Source organism: Balaenoptera physalus (assembly GCF_965194825.1).
Source record: "Balaenoptera physalus genome assembly, chromosome: 3".
In the NCBI taxonomy this organism is placed as follows: Eukaryota; Metazoa; Chordata; class Mammalia; order Artiodactyla; family Balaenopteridae; genus Balaenoptera; species Balaenoptera physalus.
In genome coordinates this window covers 1072111-1094673 of record NC_138890.1, presented here as the reverse complement: position 1 = coordinate 1094673, position 22563 = coordinate 1072111, and the positions used below count along the sequence as shown (strand labels likewise).

Sequence of the window (22563 nt, the reverse complement as noted above, 5' to 3'; positions counted from 1 at the left end):
TGCATACCTGAAGGGGCAAATACTGCCTGGGGCAGGTGTTCAAGGTTAACATCTGGGTGATGCCACGTGGGTGTCAGGCACCCCTGGGACGGGACGAGAAGTCACTCAGCTGTGGGTTCTTCCCCAAATCTGTAACCTCAATCTAATCACGAGAAAAACATTAAACTAACCCACACCGAGGGGCATCTTGCAAAACTCCTGACCCGTCCTCCTCACAGCTGTCCAGGCATGAAAGACAAGGAAAGTTAGAGAAACTGTCACCGCTCAGAGGGGCTAAGAAGACGTGACGACTAAATGTCATGTGGGATCCTGGAGGGGGCCCTGGGGCAGAAAAGGACATCAGGGGAAGCTAGTGGAATCCAAACTCAGTACAGGCTTGAGTCAATGGTGATGCACCCATGCTGATTTCCTAGGGTGGCAAAGGCACCCCTGGAAGGCAGGATGCTGGTGGTGGTAAAGGTTGGGTGAGGGGTACACGGGACTCTCTGTACTACCTCTGTGACTTTTCTGGACACCTGAAATTAGTCCAAAATAAAAAAGTTAATTAAAAAGAAACAGGGGGCTTCCCTGGTGGCGCAGTGGTTGAGAATCTGCCTGCCAATGCAGGGGACACGGGTTCAAGCCCTGGTCTGGGAAGATCCCACATGCCGCGGAGCAACTGGGCTCGTGAGCCACAGCTACTGAGCCTGCGCGTCTGGAGCCTGTGCTCCGCAACAAGAGAGGCCGCGATAGTGAGAGGCCCGCGCACCACGATGAAGAGTGGCCCCCGCTTGCCACAACTAGAGAAAGCCCTCGCACAGATACGAAGACCCAACACAGCCAAAAATAAATAAATAAATAATTCTTAAAAAAAAAAAAAAAAGAAACAGGGAGTTTGGGATTACCAGATGAACCTATTATATATAGGATGGATAAACAACAAGGTCTTACTATAGAGCACAGGGAACTAACTATATTCAATATCTTGTAATAATCTATAATGGAAAAGAATATGAAAAAGAGTATATATGTATAACTGAATCACTTTGCTATACAGCAGAAATTAACACAACATTGTAAATCAGCTATACTTCAATAAAATTAAAAAAAAAAAAAAGCAGATCTCGGAATGCAACCCTCTATCCTTCTTAGAGACGACATGTGGGGTGCTGGCTGTGGTACCCGGAGCGATGGGCATGGGCATCAGCTTATCCTATGCCCCATTTCACAGTGAGGGAAGCGGAGGCCCAGAGGACGGGGGACTTTGACAATTTGGAAATAAGAAATGGAGCTGAGGGACTTCTCTGGTGGCGCAGTGGCTAAGACTCTGCGCTCCCAATGCAGGGGGTCTGGATTCGATCCCTGGCCAGGGAACTAGATTCCACATGCATGCCGCAACTAACAGTTCTCATGCCACAACTAAGGAGCCCACATGCAGCAACTAAGACCCGGCACAACAAATAAATACAGAAATATTTAAAAAAAAAAAAAAAGAAATGGAGCTGAGACTGGAACCCGAGGTTCCAGAACCCTGGTCCCCTGTCCTTCATGGCCCCAAACTGCACACACATGTGAGGTTTGTGAACATCACTGGACATGCTTTGTTTTCTTTACACAGCCCCTGAGAAGCTCCTGGAACCGTCTGATGAGAGAAAGAGAGACAGAGAGAGGGCTTCCCCGGTGGCGCAGTGGTTAAGAATCTGCCTGCCGATGCAGGGGACACGGGTTCGAGCCCTGGTCTGGGAAGATCCCACATGCCGCGGAGCAGCTGAGCCCGTGAGCCACAATTACTGAGCCTGCGCGTCTGGAGCCTGTGCTCCGCAACAAGAGAGGCCGCGATAGTGAGAGGCCCGCGCACCGCGTTGAAGAGTGGCCCCCACTTGCCGCAACTAGAGAAAGCCCTTGCACAGAAACGAAGACCCAACACAGCCAAAAATAAATTAATTAATAATTAATTTTTTTTAAAAAAAGAGACAGAGAAAAAGAGACAGAGAGAGAGAGAGATAGAATGAGACAGAGAGAGACAGAGACAGAGGGAGAGACAGAGACAGAAAAAGAGAGAGACAGAGAGAAAGAAAGACAGAGACAGAAGGAGAGAGACAGACAGAGAGAGAGACAGAGACGGAAAGAGAGACAGAGAGACAGAACGGAGCCGATCTATTTTTTTAAACAATAAAAACCGCCCAGCTCCTCCCCAAAGCCCCACCAGCCCAGCTTCCTCCCGTCACCTCCTGCTGTCAGTCATTCAAGTCAAACACAACTCTGAAAAAAAAAGAAAAAAAGAACAGCTCTGCATTTCATTAAGTAGCAATTTGAAGGGGAAAAAAAATTCCATTTCTCAGCTCCTGCCTCAAATATTTACAAGTCAGCCTGGAAGAACTAATCTGTCAGTTTCTCAACCTAAACAGAGAGGCAGTGCTAAGTTCAGCAGGTGCTGAGCGAGGAGCCCCAGCCCAGGGAAGGGAGCCTCAGTTTTCACAGCAACCTGGCCTTTTCCAAGCTCGCTCTGCTCTGGGACGCTTTGCGTGGCAAACTGTGGCTCTTGGAACATCTTCCTAAAAAACACCGATCGCCTGACATTACAAGGGTTTGTCTGAATATTCATTTGGATGCCCATTACTTCACTGTGTTACTATTTTGTTTTCATTTACTTTACATGCTTTTTTTCAGTTCATTATGTAAAAGCTATGAGCACAGACATTTATATACAAAGTTTGATGTTTATACATTTTTAAGTAATGTTATAATAAACATAACTGATGTCTTAAAATCCGACCTATTATTGAGCTATCAGAGGCCACGGTTCTTTAAATCTAAGAGCCTGTTATTTCTAAGACGCGTGTCCCTCACGTCTCGTGACACTACAGAAAATCAGTGATCCATCTCAGTAGGGCACAATGCTACAGGAAATATAATCATTCCATACAGTTGTTCCCAAATCATTAACCCCCGCTCACCCAGAATGCTATGGGAATCCAAGCTCCTAACTAGGCAGCATCAGAGGCAACGTCTCAGAAGTCAAGTATTATTTGCTCTCCCAATACTAGAGCTTAAATGAAACCATAAAAGCTATGAAACCCCAAGTTCAAGTCCCGGCATTGCCATGAACCCGTGAAACCGCTGGGCCTCAGTCTCGCCACCTGTAAATCACACAAGTTGGACTAGAGGGGTGGCCAGACTTTTCCTAGAAGGGGCCAAAGAATCAATATTTTCTGCTTTGTGAGCCTTAGCATCTCGTGTGTGGTGGGAAAGCCGCCATGAGCAACACGTGAACGGATGCATGTGGATCTGTGCCAATAAGACTTTGCTTCTGGACACTGAAATGTGAACTCTGTAATTTTCATGCGTCATGACATATCAGGCTTCGTTTGACTTTTTTCAACCATTTAAAAATGGTACAGATGAACCTGTTTGAAGGGCAGGAATAGAGGCGCAGACATAGAGAACTGACGTGTAGACACAGCGGGGGGCCGGGGGAGGGAGATGAATTGGGACACTGGGATTGACGTATGTGCACTGCCTTGTGCAAAACGGGTAGCTGGTGCTAACCTGCTGTAGAGCACAAGGAGCTCAGCTCTGTGCTCTGTGCTGACCTAGATGGGTGGGATGGGGGGTGGGAGGGAGGTCCAAGAGGGCGGGGATATATGTATACATATAGCTGATTCACTTCATTGTACAGCAGAAACTAATACAACGTTGTAAAGCAACTATATCCCAATTAAAAAGAAAAAGAAAAACGTAAAAACCATTCTGGGAATTCCCTGGTGGCCCATTCCCTGGCGGTCCAGTGGTTAGAGCTCAGTGCTTTCACTGCCGAGGGTCTGGGTTCAATCCCTGATTGGGGAACTAAGATCCCGCAAGCCACGAGGCAAGGCCGAAACAAAAAACAAGCAAACAGAAAAACCATTGTTAGCTCAGGGGCCTTACAAAAATAGATGGCGATGGAGGATTTGGACCATAAGCCACGCCGCCCCCTGGACTGGACAATCTCGGGGTCCTTCCAAAACTGACTTTCCAAGATGCTCTGATTCTCAATCCACATTTTCAACCTGCAGATATTTCAGTAGCTCTAAAAACGACCCACCAAGTGGGCATATATCTGGAGAAAACTCTAATTCAAAAAGATACATGCACCCCTATGTTCATAGCAGCACTATTCACAATAGCTGAGACACGGAAACAACCTAAACAATCTGTCCATGGACAGATGAATGCATAAAGAAGATGTGGTACATATATACAATAGAATACTACTCAGCCATAAAAAAGGACAAAATAATGCCATTTGCAGCAACATTGATACAACTAGAGATTATCATACTAAGTGAAGTAAGTTAGAAAAAGAAACACAAATACCATATGATAGCACTTATATGTGGAATCTAAAATATGGCACAAATGATCCTATCCATGAAACAGAAACAGATTCACAGGCATAGAGAACAGACTTGTGGTTGCCAAGGGGGAGCAGGGGAGAGAAAGGGATGGAATGGGAGTTTGGGGTTAGTAGATGCAAACTATTACATTTAGAATGGATAAACAACAAGGTCCTACTGTAGAGCACAGGGAACTATATCCAAACTCCTGGGATAAACCGTAACAGAAAAGAAAATTTAAAAAAAAAAAAAAAAGAATGTATATATGTGTATAACTGTCACTTTGCTGTACAGCAGAAATTAACACAACATTGTAAATCAACTATACTTCAATAAAATAAAATTTTAAAATATTAAAAAATAGGGACTTCCCTGGTGGCACAGTGGTTAAGAATCTACCCGCCAATGCAGGGGACACGGGTTCGAGCCCTGGTCCGGGAAGATCCCACATGCCGAGGAGCAACTAAGCCCATGCGCCACAACTACTGAAGCCCATGCGCTCTAGGGCCTGCGAGCCACAACTACTGAGCCCGCATGCTACAACTACTGAAGCCCACACGCTTACAGCCCATGCTCCGCAACAGGAGAAGCCAGAGCAATGAGAAGCTCACACACCACAACGAAGAGCAGCCCCCGCTCACCGCAACTAGAGAAAGCCCGCGTGGAGCAACAAAGACCCAACGCAGCCAAAAAAAAAAAATTAAAAAATACAATTACATCTGAGGCTCAAATCCTGTTTCTGTTTGGACAGCATGGCTTTTTGGAGTGGAGAACATGGAGGAGTAATTCATATAAAACTCCGTACACTACAGAATTAAACCTGTCCCTACGGGCACTCAAGGTTACTAAGCTGTTCTTAGCTCCTTGCCCATAAAAACAAAATAACGGGGAGGGAGGATGAACTGGCAGAGCAGAGGATTTTTAGGGCAGTGAAGCTATCCCGCACGGTACTGTCAAGGTGCATACGTGTCCGTATACGTCTGTCTCAACCCGCAGAACATACAAGACCAAGTGGGAACCCTCAGGTCAACTACAGACGCTGGGTGATAGTGACAGGTCCATGTAGGCTTCTCGATTATAACGAATGTCCCACTGGTGGGGGACGGTGATGATGGGGGAGGCTGTGTCCACATGGCGGGCAGGGGCGTACGGGAAACCTCTGTACCTTCTACTCAGTTTTGCTGTGAACCTAAAACTGCTCTAAAAAAAAATAAAAGTCTATTAAAGGACTTCCGTGGCAGTCCAGTGGTTAAGACTCCTCACTTCCAGTGCTGGTTCGATCCCTGATCTGGAAACTAAGATCCCACATGCTGTGCGGCACAGCCAAAAAATAAAAACAGAAAACAAAAAGAAATAAGAAAAAAAAAAAGTCTATTAAAAAAAGTATCTTTGGGGACTTCCCTGGTGGCGCAGTGATTAAGAATCCACCTGCCAATGCAGGGGACACGGGTTCAAGCCCTGGTCCGGGAAGATCCCACATGCCGTGGAGCAGCTAAGCCCGTGCGCCACAACTACTGAGGCTGCACTCTAGAGCCCTTGAGCCACAACTACTGAGTCCATGTGCCACAACTACTGAAGCCCGTGCGCCTAGAGCCCGTGCTCTGCAACAAGAGAAGCCACCACGATGAGAAACCCACACACCACAACAAAGAGTAGCCCCCGCTCGCTGCAACAAGAGAAAGTCCGTGCTCAGCAGCGAAGACCCAATGCGACCAAAAATAAATAAATAAAAATAAAATTTAAAATTAAAAATTTTTTTTTAAAAAGTATCTTTTTACTTTAGTGCAATCATAGAATCGTAAAATCTTATTAGACATAGTTCAGCCCAATGGTTCCCATCTGTGGGTGACTCTGCCCCCTCAGGGGACACTGGGCCATGTCTCGGGCATCTGTGGTTATCAGGACTGGGGGCTCCTGGCATCGAGTGGGTGCGGTCCAGGGAGACCGCTCCACACCCCACAGTGCCCAGGACAGCCCCCCAGAGAGGATGACCGGATGGACCCCCAGTGTCCACACTGCCGAGGAGGAGAAACCCTGCCTTAATCAAACCCATCACGTTAATAACAAGAACACCTCATGTTTACAGAAAATTCCCACCACCTCCTCCAGAGGTGCCTCACTGGATCTGCACAACCTGGAAGTGGCCAAGGAGGGTGTTCCTGCCCCGTCCTACAGATGACAAATAACCAAGAGCTTCCCCGGGGCTGCGAGGTAACCTGTGACCTCCTCCACGCTCCTGTCCCCGTGAACTTGAAAACTCCCGCTTCCTCCCAGGGGCCCAGTCAGGCCCCGAGTTCTCCATTTTCTGTCAGATGGTGCAAATGTTGACTTTTCCGGTGTTGAGAGAGAGGGAATGGGGGGAGAGGGGAAAAGGGCATTTAGAAACTAGGACCACAGGGCCCCACAAAAGCTGACTCTCACCCCACGAGGGTGACCCCTTTCTAGGTGGCGTGGGGTGCAGTGTCCCTCCCCAGAGATACGTGCGCTTCCTAAGCCTGGTAGCTGGGAATGGGACCTGATTTGGAAATGGCATCTTTGTGGGTGTCATCGAGCTAAAGTGAGGTCACACAGAGTAGGGTGGCCTAAGCCAACGACTGGTGTCCTCAGAAGAGGGAAATGTGGACACGTGTGAGACTTGATAAAGATGCTCTCCTTGACCCGATTCTACTCAGGCTACCTTGAACTTGTCAATGGGACCTCGACGTTTGGGTTCCCGTGTTCATCTCTGCATCGTCCAGTTTTAACAAGGATCCTGCTAGGTTGGTTGATTGAGACTCCCCCAGCCTCCACATCTGATAACTCCCAATACCTCCTCGGGCTCCTCAGCCCCTCCCCCAGGTGACGTTTGATCCGGCCACCCACACCCGGAATCCTCAGAGGTCCCTTTAACCAGAATCTCCCCTTATGTTTCCTCTTGGCAATTTTCCATCCACAGACCCCCACCTGCTCCTCGGCTATGCGTCCCCGTTTGTCCGTGCTGTATTCAGAGTGGAGCCTAGTTCTACACTGAGGTTTCTTTTCCCCGTTGCAATCGTTTCAGGGTAAAGTCTGTTTTTACTGTTCTAACTACTCTCCAGCTCTGGGTTTCCTTTGACAGACACACAAGTGTGATGGCCACGTGATGACCGAGACTGAGACCGGAGTGATGCATCCACAAGCCACGCAGCACCAAGAGTTGCTGGAAACTACCACCTTCCAGAAGCCGGAAGAGGCAGGAAGGACCCTGCCCTGGAGCCCCCAGGGGAAGTGTGGCTTGACCCACACTGATTTCAGACTTCTGGCCTCCAGGACTGGGAAAAGACAGATTTCTGTTGCTTCAGGCCACCTGGTCTGTGGCGCTTTGTTACGGGGGCCCCAGGAAAGTCACACCAGTAGGCAAAGACAAGGCTGGTAGGGCCGGGGCCTTATTCTGACCCTCCCAGCCACAGCCTGTCTGCTCCAGCACGGGAGCTGCACGGACTTGGCTGGATTCATCTCCTGCTTTTGATTTTTCTTGACTTTTTTGTCCAACAAATTAAGGAGCTTCTTAAGAAGGCAGGGGTCATGGCCTTGACAACCAAGGACAAAAGATATGATCAGTGGTAACTGTCGCAAAGCAGAGCTGGCGGGCAGGTTTCAAATTAATTTGCACCCCAGATTCACCTGGCCCCTCGCCCGGCACCTCATCATGTTAGCAAAGAGCTGCGGAAACTCACGTGCACACACCCATGCACACCCACAGTCATGAAAAGCAAACTAATTGACATACTGCAAAGATGGGTCACCTTTTTGTCTTTTATCATCTCCAAACAGTTAATTTTCAGAAATTCCAAAAAGGGGAGCAACTTCTACAAATCGGTTTCTCTCCCTCGGCACTGCATCCCGGCATCGAGAGGGTGGAGGCCGGAGAGGTGCTCCACAGCCACGGTGCCCAGGATGGCCCCAGATAGAGGATGACCAGCCCCAGGGTCCAGGGTGCCCAGGGAGGGGGGAGACCCTGCCCGTGACGGCTGTGCTCCTCCCACCTGCCCCCTGGCAAACTTCTCGGTGCAAACCTTCTCTCTGGCCTCTGCCCCTGACATCTCATGCACAGGTGTCATCCCCACCTCTCCGCCGCCCAAGAGACTTCTCTTCCTGTCGCCGCGTACCTGGGGAGCTCATGGAACACACAGGCCTGGGCCCCCATCTCCGCCACCCCCAGGGACCCCAACTTAGAGAGCCGGGCCAGGGACAGAAAGGCCCCGGGGCCCCGTCTCTACGCTGCCCCCCACACGCACACAAGCGTCCCATTCACGTGGTGCTCCCGGAGCCTGGCACCCGGTCTGAAGCTTAAAATAGGCACACAACCAGCCTTTGTTGGGGAGAGGAAGGAAGGAAGGAAGGAAGGTTTCAGACAAAGGAGACAGCAAACTGCACCATCCAGGAAAGCTGGGGGGCCTGAGCTGGGCGGGCGGCCAGGAGGAGCGGGAGGGGTGGTAACTGGAGGCCAAGTGAAGGTCACTCTGAAGGTGGGGTGGGTCCAACTTCCCGGTGCCACCAAGGGCCAAGGGAGCAATCTCGATTTTGTCGAGTGGGTAATGAGCTGGTGAAGGTGGCGGGGAAATGAAAAGCCAATCTCAGCTTTAGAGAGAAGATTCTGGTCATGGGGGGGCTCAACCCATCAGAGCAGGAGAGACCAGAGGCTGATCTGCCAGCTGCGATGTTCTGATCAAGAGACGGGGAAACACTTAACTCAAGGGGGGAAGAAACACAGAGGGGAGAGAGAAAGGCAGATCCGGGGGGGGGAGGGGGCTGATGCCCAAACGACCACCCCCAACCTCTGAGCTTCAGTTTAGTGGGCTGTCAAATGCCCAGGAAAAAAGCCATTTACATAGCAGCACGATCCTTCACTGCCAAAATGTGGGAGCAGCCGAGATGTCCACCGACAGGTGAACAGATAAACACGTGTCCCTCCACACACAGGAACGTCACTCAGCCACGAAAGGAGAGAAGCCCTGACACTCGCTACCACATGGACGGACCCTGAGGACACGATGCTCAGTGAAAGAAGCCAGACGCAGGAGGACACACAGGGTGTGATTCCACTGATGGGAAACGTCCAGAACAGGCAGATCCACAGAGTCAGAGAGTGGGTTCCTGGTTGTCAGCTGGGGAGGGGGGATCAGGGTGATTGCTCATGGGGATGGAGATCTTACTGAGGTGATGGAAGGTTCTAAGACGGGTTTATAGAGATTGTCGCACAACTCGATAAACGTACGAAAAAACTGAACTGTGTGCTAAAGTGGCTGAGTTTTATGAAATGGCAATTGTACCTCAATTTAAAAAATAAAAAAGTAAGATTTTTCCCCTTTGCAAGGTTTTCAGGGAGAACTGGTACTGTTTCTGTTAGAGTCTCAGAGCTGCCCACAAGCCCCCCTATCCACCAGCTGGCAGGCTAAGATGCAACGTCACAGCGTGGACAAGGAGGGGGTGGGATGTGAGTGCCTGGGACAAGTCACCCACCTTTTCAGTGACCCAGTCTGGTCTCTGAGGTCTCCTGGGTGACATATGGAATGAACACTTTTCTCTAGACCCTGAAGAGAGAGAGGGAGAGGCCATGCCCAAGGGCAGCACAAGAGAGAAGCGGTGAAAAGCGAGGTCCAGAGCTGCTGAAATGAGCATTGAACACGGCAAACCTTGACATCGTCAAGGACGGGGCCTGCAGGAGACAAACCTTCCCAGAACAAAGACGTGGCTCGGCCCATCACCCTTGGGCTGTGAAGACACAGCAGCCTGCGGGGAGCAATGGAAGGGGTTGAAGTTTGTGTCAACACCCAGCAATCACGCAACTGTCCTGGGTACCGTCCTCTCTAGAAAGCTCCTGAAAGTTCCAAAGTCATGGAGGCCGGGCCCAACCACGCTTCCCTAAGAAATTACACAGGAGCTTCAAGAACACAAATGCCTGGGACTTCCCTGGCGGTCCAGTGGTTAAGACTGTGCTTCCACTGCAGGGGGCATGGGTTCAATCCCTGGCTGGGGACCTAAGATCCTGCATGCCCCTTGGCGCAGCCAAAAAAAAATAACACAAATGCCATAGGAAATACAATTTTAAAGACGACTATTTGTTTCCAGATGCAAATGAGAAAACCTGTAATAACACTTTGGTGAGAAGAAGGCACTTTTTACATCACAACAGGGTGTACCCAAAAAAATGCTTCCATTCAGTAACCACGAAGCTGAACTGTCTGTGCGTCAGGGTAATTCATATTCAGTTGTCTTTTCCTTCAAACTATAGGGCCCCAGGCTTTATGAAACATGGAGGAGAAAACAATGGCATCAGTCACAATTATTTGCAGTTGGAGACCAAGAACCACTGGAAGAACTCAAGCTCCTGTAGAAGCCTCCTGCACTAGGTTACAACCAAGGAAACAAATCGCAAATGTAGGCATCTTTCAGTGACTGCAGCCAATCAATTAATCCTATATTCAAAATCAGTATAAGTGTTCAAAAGCCACACAAAAGACCCACCTAGAAAGAAGTCAGCATTTCTAAAATTCTCTAAAAGCGGTGTGATTTTTTTTTTTCCTCTCAAAACCAGAACACGAGATGATATAAAAGCCAACCCAAATCTGAATGGCCATACTTCCTAAGGATCAAAGGCGAGGTGTGATCTTTAAAGGAGAAAATAACTTAGTTTTGTTTCCGAAAGGTGTCTCCACCAGGGGTGATTCTGCTCCCTGGGGGCAGGGGGTGACACCTGGGGACATCTGTCATTGTCACACTGGCGGGGGAGGAGTCCTGGCATCGAGTGGATGGGGCCAGGGATGCTACTCCACACCCCCCAGTGCCCAGGATGGCCCCCCACAGACCCGGCCCCAATGCCAGCAGTGCGATGTTTGTCAGCACTGCCAAGGGGAAAGACCCTGGTCCATCACGTGAACTCAAGCTGTAAAGCTCATATAATCGTGGCCCAGTGGTCCCCTTCAGGGCACACATCCGAATGGCTCCTGTGGGGTACACTTAATCAAAACCACCCGAGAAGCTTTCTCTTAAGTAGATGTGCTTGTTCCTTGATAAAGCTTCAGAATCCAGGCAGATGCAGGTAGATCTGGCTTTTGTTGTTGTTTTCCCCTCATTTTTAATAATATGAAGAAACAATATTTCTTGCAGATTCTTTTTTAAAGCTCCAGAGGGGACTCTTATGTGCACCCTAAGATTGAGGGACTGGTGTCAAGCTTCAAGTGATTCCTTCCCTCCCCTCCCTGACAACCCAGTAATTCTACCCACCCACCTTCCTCCCCCCCAAAAAACCTTAATTTAGAACATCATTATCAACGCGCACGTACCCTCGCCACGTGCCAGGAGCGTGCGAGGTACACGCATCCCCTCATTTGACCCTCGCAGCCATCCTGTGAGGTACCTGCTCCTATTTTATTATTCCCACTTTACAGAGGAGTAAACTAAATCCCCAGAAGCGACACAGCCAAGCAAGCAGCCCGAGTGGACATGGGAACACAGGCCCACCTTCCAGAGCCCGCTACACTCTCAACCCGTGCAAGACCACAGCACGCGACTGAACAAGTCTGTGAACTTGGCATTTGCCTCGCTGACACCTAGCAATGGTGAAGGCTCTTTGCTGCTCATCACGCCTGTCTTCTACCGCCCACCTTCCAGCCCCGAGCAACCCCCGCTCCCCAGGAAAAATAAAAGTGCCACCCACTTCCTTCAATATCATTGTCCCCAAAACTCCCACTTTGATTCTGGGCTCCTGAGCCCCCAAATTCCTGAAAAATTCGGTCACCAACACGAGCCTTTCTGCTTCCCCTTTGCACCCTGCCTCCCAGAAACAGAACTTGCAAAGTGTGTCCAAAGCCCATCTCCTGCAGCTCACTGCCTTGCCAAGGGGTTTCTGCCCCATGCCCCCTTCTACACCAGATGATTAGCCAAAGTGGGGGGGATTCCCCTCCACAGTCCTCATAACTGACTTCTAACCGAGATCCCCCCATTTCCTCCTGAATAATCAACCTCCTGCAAAACGGGGAGGGTCTCTCAGCTTCTATGCCACCTCCCTCCCCCCCCCCCTTTCTCATCACTCACAGACTCCTAACTCTCCATTTCTCCTGATAGCCCTCGGAAGCTTTCTGAAAGGAGCCTGACACCCCCTCTTCCCTCGGCTCCCCCAAACTCTGCTCTCTGGCCCTGTGCCAGCTCACCCTGACCCCGAGTACTTCGATCACCCTCCTCGGCCACCGGGACCCCCAACTCCATCGCAGTCCCCTCCCCACCTAACCTCGACCCCCAGCTCCAGCCCCCAACTCCACCCCAAACCCCCGGCCCAGCACCCCCTTCAGGAACCCCGACCCCAACCCCTAAGCCGAATCCCCGGCCCCTCCTCACAGACGCCGACCCCCGATTCCGTCCGCAGCCGTTCCAGGACTCGCCACCCGCGGCCTCCCGGGCCTCCCCTCCGCCCCGGCCGCGCCCTGCCCCTGGCACTCGAGGCGGGGGCGGCAGACCCTGGCCCAAATCGCGGCCGCACGCGCCCTTACCTGCGCTCGCGCCACCACAGCCGCCTCAGCCCCTCACGCAGCGCAGCCGAACCCACCACGGGCCCGCGAGCGCTCGCTCCCCTACGCGGGGGCGGGGGCGGCTCGCAGGGGGCGGGCATTGGCGCCCAATGCAGCCAATCGCGGGAGCCGGCGGCGGGAGCCAGGGCTCGGGGCGGGGCGCAGGGCAGACAGCGGGGTAGGCTGCGCCTGGGGGAGGGGGGTGGGGCGTGGGGCGTGGGCGGGGCCTGGAGGCGGAGCGTTGAGTGGCACCGCTGCTGGCCACCCGCAAGGGGAGAACGCGCAGGGGGGAGGAGCTATGCTAATATGCAAATAGGTACAGTGTGGTCGACCCCGCCGCGCGGCGGCGAGCCGAGTTTCAGAGGTGACTTAGTGACGTCGAGGAGATGCAAGGCGTTTCGCGAGTTCGAATCCCGGGTGGGGCCGCGGCTTCAAATCCGAATCCTACCTCACGTGCGGGGAGAAAATGTCCCCTCCTAATCAGTCGCTTGACATGCAGGACAATAATAATAACTGCTTCCTCTCGTTGAACGCTCTGCATAAGGCTAGGAGGCGAGACGATATTACCCCCCCGTTTTACAGGGATGGAAACTGAGTCTCCGAGAGGTTAAATTCAAGGTCATTCGCCCAACCCTGTCCAGGGTTTCTTAATATCCTAACTCCTGGGTCTTGATTGCAAAATGCAGATTCCTGGGCCCCCACCCAGATCGAATGAACCAGAATCCTGAAAGGAACTGAACCCCTGGAATGTGCATGTTTAACATGCTCCCTCGTTGATGCTGGGAAACATTTGGTATGTCTCCAAAAGTACCCAGCGGTCATGGAGGGGAGACTTTCTTATACAGGAGGATGGAGCCACTGTATTCTGGGACTTCCAGAGCTTTGTGCAACACTGTTACTCTGTGATCTGAGCTGCTGGCCTCCCAGCTGGGCCCCCCCAGGGCTGCTGTCATCCCTGCAGGAACCTCCCTGCTCACCCCCTGCAGTGCACAGACAGAACCAGGTGCCTGGAGACAGCATCTCACTCCCCAGCTCCATCCCACAGGAGGAATTACTGTCTGCACAAGGGTTGCAAACTGGTGGCCCCCAAATGCTATAAAATTCTAATTTCGTTGCCAACATTTAAAAATCAGGTTGTTGGGCTTCCCTGGTGGCGCAGTGGTTGAGAATCTGCCTGCCAATGTAGGGGACATGGGTTCGAGCCCTGGTCTGAGAAGATCCCACATGCCGCGGAGCGGCTGGGCCCGTGAGCCACAATTGCTGAGCCTGCGCATCTGGAGCCTGTGCTCCGCAACAAGAGAGGCCGCGATAATGAGAGGCCCGCGCACCGCGATGAGGAGTGGCCCCCGCTTGCCACAACTAGAGAAAGCCCTTGCACAGAAACGAAGACCCAACACAGCCGTAAATAAATAAATAAATAAATTTAAAATATTAAAAAAAAAAAAATCAGGTTGTTTCACAAAAAGAAATCCAGATTTCCAGGCACTCTTGAAAAATCAGGTCTGGCGATTCTTGCAGCCCCAAAGACAGATTAGGGCAGGGCTGGGGTGAGGCAAGTGAGGCACTTTTCTCAAATCCTGAACCTAAAGGGGCACCCCAAAACACTCACCATCCAGATAAATACTATATAAATGCCATATTTTAAAAAGTCAAAATAAATGCAGAAATAATCCATGATGAACAAAATAACTAAAGACAAAATTTGATTCTGCGCTTGTGCAAACCACCTCCCTTGCTACTCTCTAGCCCCAGCCCTGTCAGATCCTGTCTTTATTTCAAATAGTGATGTTTTGTTCATCATGGCTTCCTTTACGTTAAATATTGCAGTAAAATATGTATCTAGATGGCTGAGTTTTTTGTCACACATGGCGAGTGCCTCGCTCTCTCACCCTAGTCCTGGCCTTGTTTATAAATTCACGAAATCTGCCCTGAGCCATTTAGTGGATGGGAAAACTGAGGCCCTGCAGGTTTGTTTGTTGTTGTTGTTCTTTTAATTAATTTTTATTGGAGTATAGTTGCTTTACATCCTGCAGGTTGTTCCCCAGGTAATATGAGGATCATAGTGCCTGCCCGGTCACCTCACTGGCTGCAGGAAGTACAGGGTCCAGCAGGGCCGGCGTGATCTCTCGTGGGGGCCACAGGGGAGAAGCACTGAAATGTTCCCATGATGCCCCAGAGCCCTCGCCACAAAAGTCCGAACTCTTCCCACAGACCCATCCCTCACCCCTCATCTTTCCGGTCTCTCATCCTTTACAGGTGGCGAGCTGACCTCCCCATCCCAAAAAAGGCACACTGTTGGGGAATGCGGAATCCACTTCTTTATTGCAGGAAGACTATTTGTAGAGCGAATGCTACACAGACCCCACAGCGGGGGGCGGGGGGCACCCACATGCGGGAGGTGAGGGGGCAGGGGCGGGGACAGCAAGCATGGCCTGGCACGGTCCCCAGAGCCAGGGGTGCCGAGGCAGGATGGGCCAGCAGCTGGGGCAGGCTCTGGCCCCCTCCTGCTGGAGAACCCCAGGGTCGGGGCAGGGCCTGGGGCAGAAGAGGCCTGGAGGCAGGCAGAGCCCCAGGGAGATTGTGCTATCAGGGTGTGTCCCTGAGAAAGGGCCGCAGACCCCTGCGCAGCCCCACTTTCTCCGGCACCTTCAAGTGGGAGGGGTCAACACCAGCTGCTGGTGGGCCCTGGACCCGCCACAGGACAGGGGTGTTCCGCTGTGCTCAGACAGGATGCTGCCTTTTCTTCCGTGGGCCTGTCCACGCGCCGGGCGGTGACACACACGTGCACACACACACACTCCCTCCTTCTCCCAGTGGGCCCAGTAAATATTTGCGGAGTGAACAGCCATACAGATGCAGAAGGAGAAAAACACGCTGCTACCAAGATGGACACAAACAGTCCCTCTTACCCACGTACAGTCCACGCGGTCACATGACCTCTCTTTTGCGGGTGCACACGCACACGTACACACACACGTGCCGCTTCCTTGCACCTAATGACACCCGCGCTGCGAGTGGCCCCAGGGAGAGGCCCAGGAGGCAGGGAGCTGAGGGCAGCTCCAGCCATGGCCAGCAGGCAGCTGAGACCCTCAGTCCTGAGACCACAGGCAACTGAATGCTGCCCAGGAGCACATGAGCTGGATGTGGATCTGTCCCTGGTCACGCCTTTGGATGAGACCACAGCCCAGCTGGCCTCATGCTGAGACCACAAATGTGTGCTGTTGCAAGTTGCTGAGTTTGCGCTCATGTGTTCCCCAGCAACGGCTGATGGATACAGATGTTGGGCTGAGAGCCCCCTTACGACAGAGTGCAGCAGGCGTGGTGCTCCTCAGACAGTCAGGACAAACAGGTCCACAGATGCTCTCTGCTAAATCCCGTAACCCACTCCCGGAAACGCAGCTGCACACGGTCACACTCTTGCAGGTGCCAAGGCTCACACATCACAGGTGTCTAGTCCTCCTGACAACCACACGACCCACCCCTGCATACACCCTACACTGGGATCACACGACAGACCATCACACACACAGGAGCCCCCCACACACGCTTAGACACAAGCCATCTGCCCAGCACACCAAGGGGCCCAATGCATCATCCCATCGGTGCCCCCCACCCCACCCCAGGCCTACAGGTCACCTTCATACTGTCCGACACGGCCTCACTGGGTCCCATGAGTGTGGTGTCATCTAGACACTCACAAAAACAGAATCTCACGGTGGTGGTGGGCACACCCTGACTTCAGGACCCACGCCTTCCTGGGTGCCCCCCCGGGGGGTCCCACAGGTGGGAGGAATTGGGCTGGGCAGAGCTCTGCGTCCAGCCCCTCAGATCCTGCCAGTGCTGGGTCCAGATGCCTGCCTCTGGACAGGGCCCGGCAACCCCTCACCAACACCCCAGGTCCCCTGCCCTGGGCTCAGTGGCGACAAACTGTCTCGATCTCTGTCTGAGGGCTATGTCCGGGAAGGCCCTCCATATTAATTCCAGACAGTCCCCTGGAGTTGTGCCGTGGCCATCGGCCGGTCCCAGGCCTCCCCTGCCTGCACCCCAAGCCCAGGAGGGGCGAGGAGTGAGATTCCGGGCTGGCGGGGCACTGCTGTGAGCCCTGTGGTTATTGCCTGGCAGCCTGAGACCCAGCCCGCAAGGCCCCCCACCAATCCGTGGGGACGGGGGTGAGAGGGGTGGTCTGGGACCTGGGGAGGGGGGCACAGGCCAGAGGTCATGAGGGATGGAAGGGGGAGAGGAGTGTATGTCAAACACCAAGTAAGAGAAAAGAAAATCTGAGGTCCATGTGCGTTTCAAATCCCTCCTCCCCGGCAAGGTCACAGTGATCTAATGTAGGGGCAGGGTGCAGGTCTGGCTGGGGGCACCCAGGGGGCAGAGTCAGAGGTGGGAGTCCTGGGAGGCACGGAGATGGAGGAAAAACCGGCATCCTCAGTCCCTATGGGGACAGGCAGCTTCCCCCGTTTTCCCATGTGCAGATCGAGGGGGCCGCCTCCAGCGCTTGGCTTTGGGGGGGCGTACAGACAGGACGGTGGGCGGGGAAAAGAGGGAGGGGAAGGCAGAGTGACACGGCAGAGCTGGGTTGGAGCCCCAGGTCTGCCACAGGCTCGGCAGGGCCTCAGTTTCCCCGCCGGAGATGTTGGAGAGAAAGAAGTGGAAGAGATGGTGGGGGAAGGGGAAAGAAGGAAGAGGAGGAGAAGGAGAGGGAAGATGAGGCGGGGGGGGTGGGCGGCGGGGAGCGGGGGCACAGGACGTGGGGAGAGGCCTGGGGCCGGGACAGCGGGGCGCCGGCGGTGGGCGCTCTGGGCTCACATGAGGACGCATTTGCCCTTGATGCGGTCTGTCCTCTTCTGTTTGCTGGAGCGCTTGCCATCGATGTTCAGGCTCATGTTCCGGCGTGTCTCCAGCGTGAGCAGCTCCTGGAAGAGCTCCTTGACGTTGTAGTTCATCTTGGCCGATGTCTCCATGAAGGCGCACTTCCACTCCTGGGCCACGGCCTGGGCCTCGCGGGTGTCCACCTCCCGCTGGGTCTCATCGCACTTGTTGCCCACCAGCATGACGGGGATGTCCTCCACGCTGCCCTTGATCTGCACGATGAGCTTGTAGATGGGGCCCAGCTCCTCCAGCGACTGCTTGCTGGTGACCGAGAAGACCAGGATGAAGGCGTGGCCCTTGGAGATGGACAGCCGCTGCATGGCCGGGAACTGGTGGCTGCCCGTGGTGTCGGTGATCTGCAGCGTGCACACGCTCTTGTCGCAGCTGATGACCTGCCGGTAGGTGTCCTCGATGGTGGGGATGTAGGTGTCCCGGAACGTGCCCTTGACGAAGCGCAGCACTAGCGAGCTCTTGCCCACGCCGCCCGCCCCGAACACCACCACGCGGTAGTCATTGCTCTGTTCAGGCATCTTCCACGCGGGGGTGCGGGGTGGGGCCGGGAGGGCTCGCTTCGGCTGCTGGAACCCCAGACCGACCCTGCACAGAGAGGAGTGTCAGACAAGAGCGACCACCCACTTGGGAGGGGGCGGGAAGGGCAGCTTCTCAGAGGAGCGGCATTTCTCCTGCATCCCGGTTGATTTGGTTGACTCTGCCATTCTGCCCTGCACACAGGCTCAGAGCCAGACCCTCTGCCTGTCTGCTTCCCCTCAATGAAATCTGGGGCCTAAACTCCTTCCCCGGGGCGGGGGGGTGGTCTCTGGGCTGGAAGAGGCATGGAGATGCCAGCGTGGGGTGCACACCAACTGCTTTCTCCACCTGCATGCTCCCCCAGCCCCCAGGTGGCACTGGCTTTTCCCTGGCTTTGTGACCTGGGCAAGCTGCTTTGCCACCCTGAGCCTCAGGTTTCTCCTCTGCAAAATAAGTAAAGGGGTGCCTCTCTCCGGCCATCACAGGCTCCCTGCTCTCACCCCAGCCCAGAGGCTCCTCAACCTCATGGGAGCTGTGTGGTAGGGCATCTTTAAAATGCAGATTGCAGGGCCTCAGCCCTGGAAGTGGTGAATCCTTTGGTTCAGGGCCACAGCCCTGGGAACTTGCATTTTAAAGCTCTTCTCCTCCCCTCATCCCATAACTGTGATCCTGGTGCTGGAGGTCCAAGAATTTGCAAATCATAAAGCGGGTTTCCCACAGCAGCCCAGGCTGTAGATGAGAAAAGTAAAACTTAGCCTAAAGAGAGAAAGCCTCGCTCCCTGAACTCCAAACCCAGACTATGGTCTGGCCTGCCCTGGCCTCCCGCTCAGGTCTGATGTGTCCGTAGGAACAGAACTCCCTGCGAGGGGGTCCTCTTCTCCCCTCTCCCCTACCCTGTGCTCAGAGAGGTCCAGTGACCTCGGGAGGTCACACAGCACAGCAATTCCTGAAATGATGGAGGTGGGAGAAGGACCGTGACCTGGGGGTGGGAAGGCAGGAAGCCTGTCTCCAAGCATCTGCGTCCTTACTTATAGAAACAGCAGAGACCCCTTCCCTGCCTCCTTCTCAGCCATCTCTGAGGGTCCCTCAACATGGGGCGGGGTCTACAATGGGATAGAGAAGATATGGCAAGATTGCACCCAGGCCATGCTACTTCCCTCAGGTGTGTGTGTGGTGGGCGGGAGCGGGGGGTGGGGGGCGGGGGCGGGGAGCAAGACCCAATAGTGTGAAAGACCCTGGTGGTGAAAACCCGGGCAAGTAAATTGATGTTCCCGAGCCTCGATGTTCTCATCTGTGAAATGTGAGCAGTCTCAGTGCCCACTCCACGGAGCTGCTGGGACAAGCAGTGCCACGAGCTGGATAAAGCCCTTGGCCAGGTGCCTGGCACACAGAGCCCTCAGTAAAGATGGACGGACATGGTTATCAATCACAAGGGCCCAGGGTGTAAAGCACTCGGCTGGTCGTGGGTTGGGAAGGCACATTCTCAATGATCAAAAGTACCAGGTTTGTCAGAAAAAGACATACGGAGAAGGGAACAGCCGACACGTACCTCACAAATTATGTGCCAGGCAAACTTGTAGGAGCTTTAGCGGTCCTAACTCGTGGGGGACTGTTTTTAGTCGTCTCGGTGACATGCATAGCACTGTGGGGGGGGGGGGGGCTGGCAGGGCTGCCAGCCTGCTCTGCGTCACTGCCTTTCCTGGGTGGGCACCCCAAGAAGTGGGCTCATCAGCATGCAGCCAGGCGCCGCCACAACTGGCCGAGGGACCTGGGGTGGCCGGTGCCCGTCCGTTCTGCCACCCCAGACCCAGCCCTTGCCTCGCTCTGGGTGCAGACCCCCTGGCAGTGCTCCAGGCCTGTCAGCAGGGGTGTCCTCCGGGGGGGCCCACCGGGGCCTGGGATCCCTGACTAGGAGCCCCGTTCAATAACCCGCAAACCCACGCCAGGAACCCACCTGGTGCCATTTGAAAACCACCCGCACCTCCCATGGGCTGGGGTTGGGGGGAGGGGGCTGTGGGCACCAAGGCACAAAAGGGGGTGGCACGGGCTCAAGGTCACAGCAGAGAGGTGGCAGAGCAGAGCAGGATTTGAACCCGGCCCCGGCTGGCTACACAGCCTGGGGTCCTTCCCCTGTGCAAGGCAGCCCACCCTGAGGCTCCCGGGCCAGGGGAAGCTGCCCGGTCCTGGGTCCCCGGAGCCCACTGCTACTGGGAGGTTGGAGTGACCTCAGGTGCAAGAAAGCAGGCCCCAACCCAGGGGAGGGCCTCGGGGCTCGGGCTGCCTGCCCCAAGGGGGTCTGACATAGGGACTACCTGACCAGTGGAGGGGTTTGAGGAGAGGGGGCTCCCCTGGGCCCGAGGGGGCTCCCCTGGGCCCGAGGAGGATCTAAGTGGTGGGGGAGGGCCGTCCACCAGAGGAGGGGCTCCTGGATGAGGGCCTCGGCTGGGAGAGGGAGCAGGAGGGCTGAACGGGGCGGCGGTGCGGGGAGACGGGCTCGGGGCCCTCTCGATTCCTCCTGGAGGGGCCCTGACAGCGGGACCCAGGGGGGGTCCTGTGGGCCGGAGGAGGGGCTGGCTCTGCCGAAAGGCTGCCCGTCAGTACCGTGGGGGAGGGGTGATGCCGGGAGGGAGCTGTCCAAGGTGGGCGCGGAGGGCGGCCCGGCCGGGGCCCAGCCAGACCGGGGAGGGGGTCCGGTGGAGGGCCCGGCCCCGCGGCCGGGGAGGGTGGGGCTCGGACAAAGGAGGGCGCGCGGGGAGAGAACCTGCGGGCCTCGCGGGGGGACGCAGCGGGCCCCGGTCCCCCGCCCCAGCCGCCTACCTGGGCGCTCGTCCCTGCGGCGCCGCCGCGGCTGCTGCTGGCCGTCTCCGTGTCCGCTCGGGCGCCGCCGCCCCCCGCACGCCCGAGCTGCCGCCGCCGCGCCCGCGCCCGTCCCCGCCCGTCCCCGCCCGCCGCCGGGCGCCGCGCTCCGCCCCTCCCCCCGGCCCCGCGCCCCCGGACAAGGTCACCGCCGCCCCGCGCCCCGCCGCGCGCGCAGCCCCCCCCGGACCCCCATCTGGACCCCCGCCCCGCGCCCCCGCCCGGTGAACACCGGCTCCTGCCGGGGACGCGATAGGGGTGGGGTCTGCTTCCCCGGGAGGAAGCTGGCGCACCCCAGGGCCACCCAGCAGCCGGCCGCTGGGCAAGATGGGGGCAGAGACGAGGTCACCCAGGAGCAAAGACAAGGGGCCAGTTGGCAGAACGGCAGACAAGGGTCCTGGGGGAACAGAACGGGACACCCTTGGGCTGGTGGGGGTGAGGGTCCAGGGCAGGGCCCCCCAGCGGGGGTGGGGGCATTGATGGAATGAATAATCAATCAATCAATAGATGTATGAAAAGGCAGAGGTGGCCCAAGGGGGCTCGGGGCAGTGGGGACGTACCTGGAGACTAGTCCCCATCCGGGGGGATTTGTCCTGGCAGGGTGGGACTTGGTGTGGGTTGGTGCCCCTAAGGGCAGGCCACCAAGGCAGAGATGGCAATTGGGCCCTTGAGCTGGGGGCAGGGGTGGGGTGGGAGGGCAGTTGCTTTTGAAGCTGGGGGTGAACAAAGGGAGCCAAGGGGAATGGATTTGCAGTTTTCTGATAGGATAATGTTATCTTCATCAAATAGGAGTTGTCTCTGAGAATAAACGTTTGCCTTTGGGAAGCGTCTGTGCGGTTGATATCTGTGTGTCCACGTTTAAGCCAACAGGGTACCATCACCCTTCCCTCCTGAAGACTGGGAGGGTGGAGACTCATCTCAGAGAAGACTGGGCTTTGGGAAACAGCAACTGAACCAGGCAGGGGTGGGTGTGAGAACACCCCAGGGCCCAAGCCTGTTAGAAGCAGGCACCCCTGGATGGGTAGGCTGACACTAAGGGTCCCACAAGGAGGGACTTTCTGGGGTCAGAGCAGTCGGAGGGTGAAAGAGGCTCTTCGTAGGGTGGTGAGCTCCCCATCATGAGGTATGTGAGCAGATGGTCGGCTGGAGCCCAAGGGCTCCTGTGGCTCTTGGCTCCTTGATTTTTGCTGACCCAACTTGTCTGTGGCTCTGGCTGAGCCAGACCCTTCCTGCTCCCTTGGAGAGGTGGGCACTGCCCCCAAGACCATCTGGTTCCCCCAGAGGCTGGGCCTCTGAGGTTCGTCCTGCTTTGGGGGCTTGAAGGGCCCCATTTCTCCCTGATTCAGCTCCTCCACTGCACCTCCCGGCCTCGAGCACCTGGACCATCCCACCCGCCTCCTTCCTGGCCTCCCAGGACAGCCCCC

At 54.9% G+C, this 22563-nt stretch overlaps 2 protein-coding genes across 2 annotated transcripts in view; both read right to left on the bottom strand.

The window, feature by feature from the left end:
* The window catches only part of GNG7 (G protein subunit gamma 7), a 151139-nt gene extending 138139 nt beyond the window's left edge, over nucleotides 1-13000 (bottom strand). Inside the window, exon 1 of the mRNA XM_082456053.1 lies at nucleotides 12863-13000. The gene's annotated coding sequence lies outside the window, so the exon portion shown is untranslated. The remainder of the gene's footprint in view (nucleotides 1-12862) is intronic.
* Nucleotides 13001-13186: 186 nt separating this feature from the next.
* Nucleotides 13187-21184, bottom strand: DIRAS1 (DIRAS family GTPase 1). The gene is made up of 2 exons (XM_082454976.1): nucleotides 21101-21184; nucleotides 13187-18352 (listed from the first exon to the last, which is right to left on the bottom strand). Exon 2 carries the CDS (start codon nucleotides 18283-18285, stop codon nucleotides 17689-17691), a length of 597 nt encoding a protein of 198 aa, XP_082311102.1. The 5' UTR covers nucleotides 18286-18352; nucleotides 21101-21184; the 3' UTR covers nucleotides 13187-17688.
* Nucleotides 21185-22563: the final 1379 nt, after the last annotated feature.

Excerpts from the sequence above, each read along its gene's own strand:
- DIRAS1 (XM_082454976.1), bottom strand. The coding sequence starts at position 18,285 with ATGCCTGAACAGAGCAATGACTACCGCGTGGTGGTGTTCGGGGCGGGC.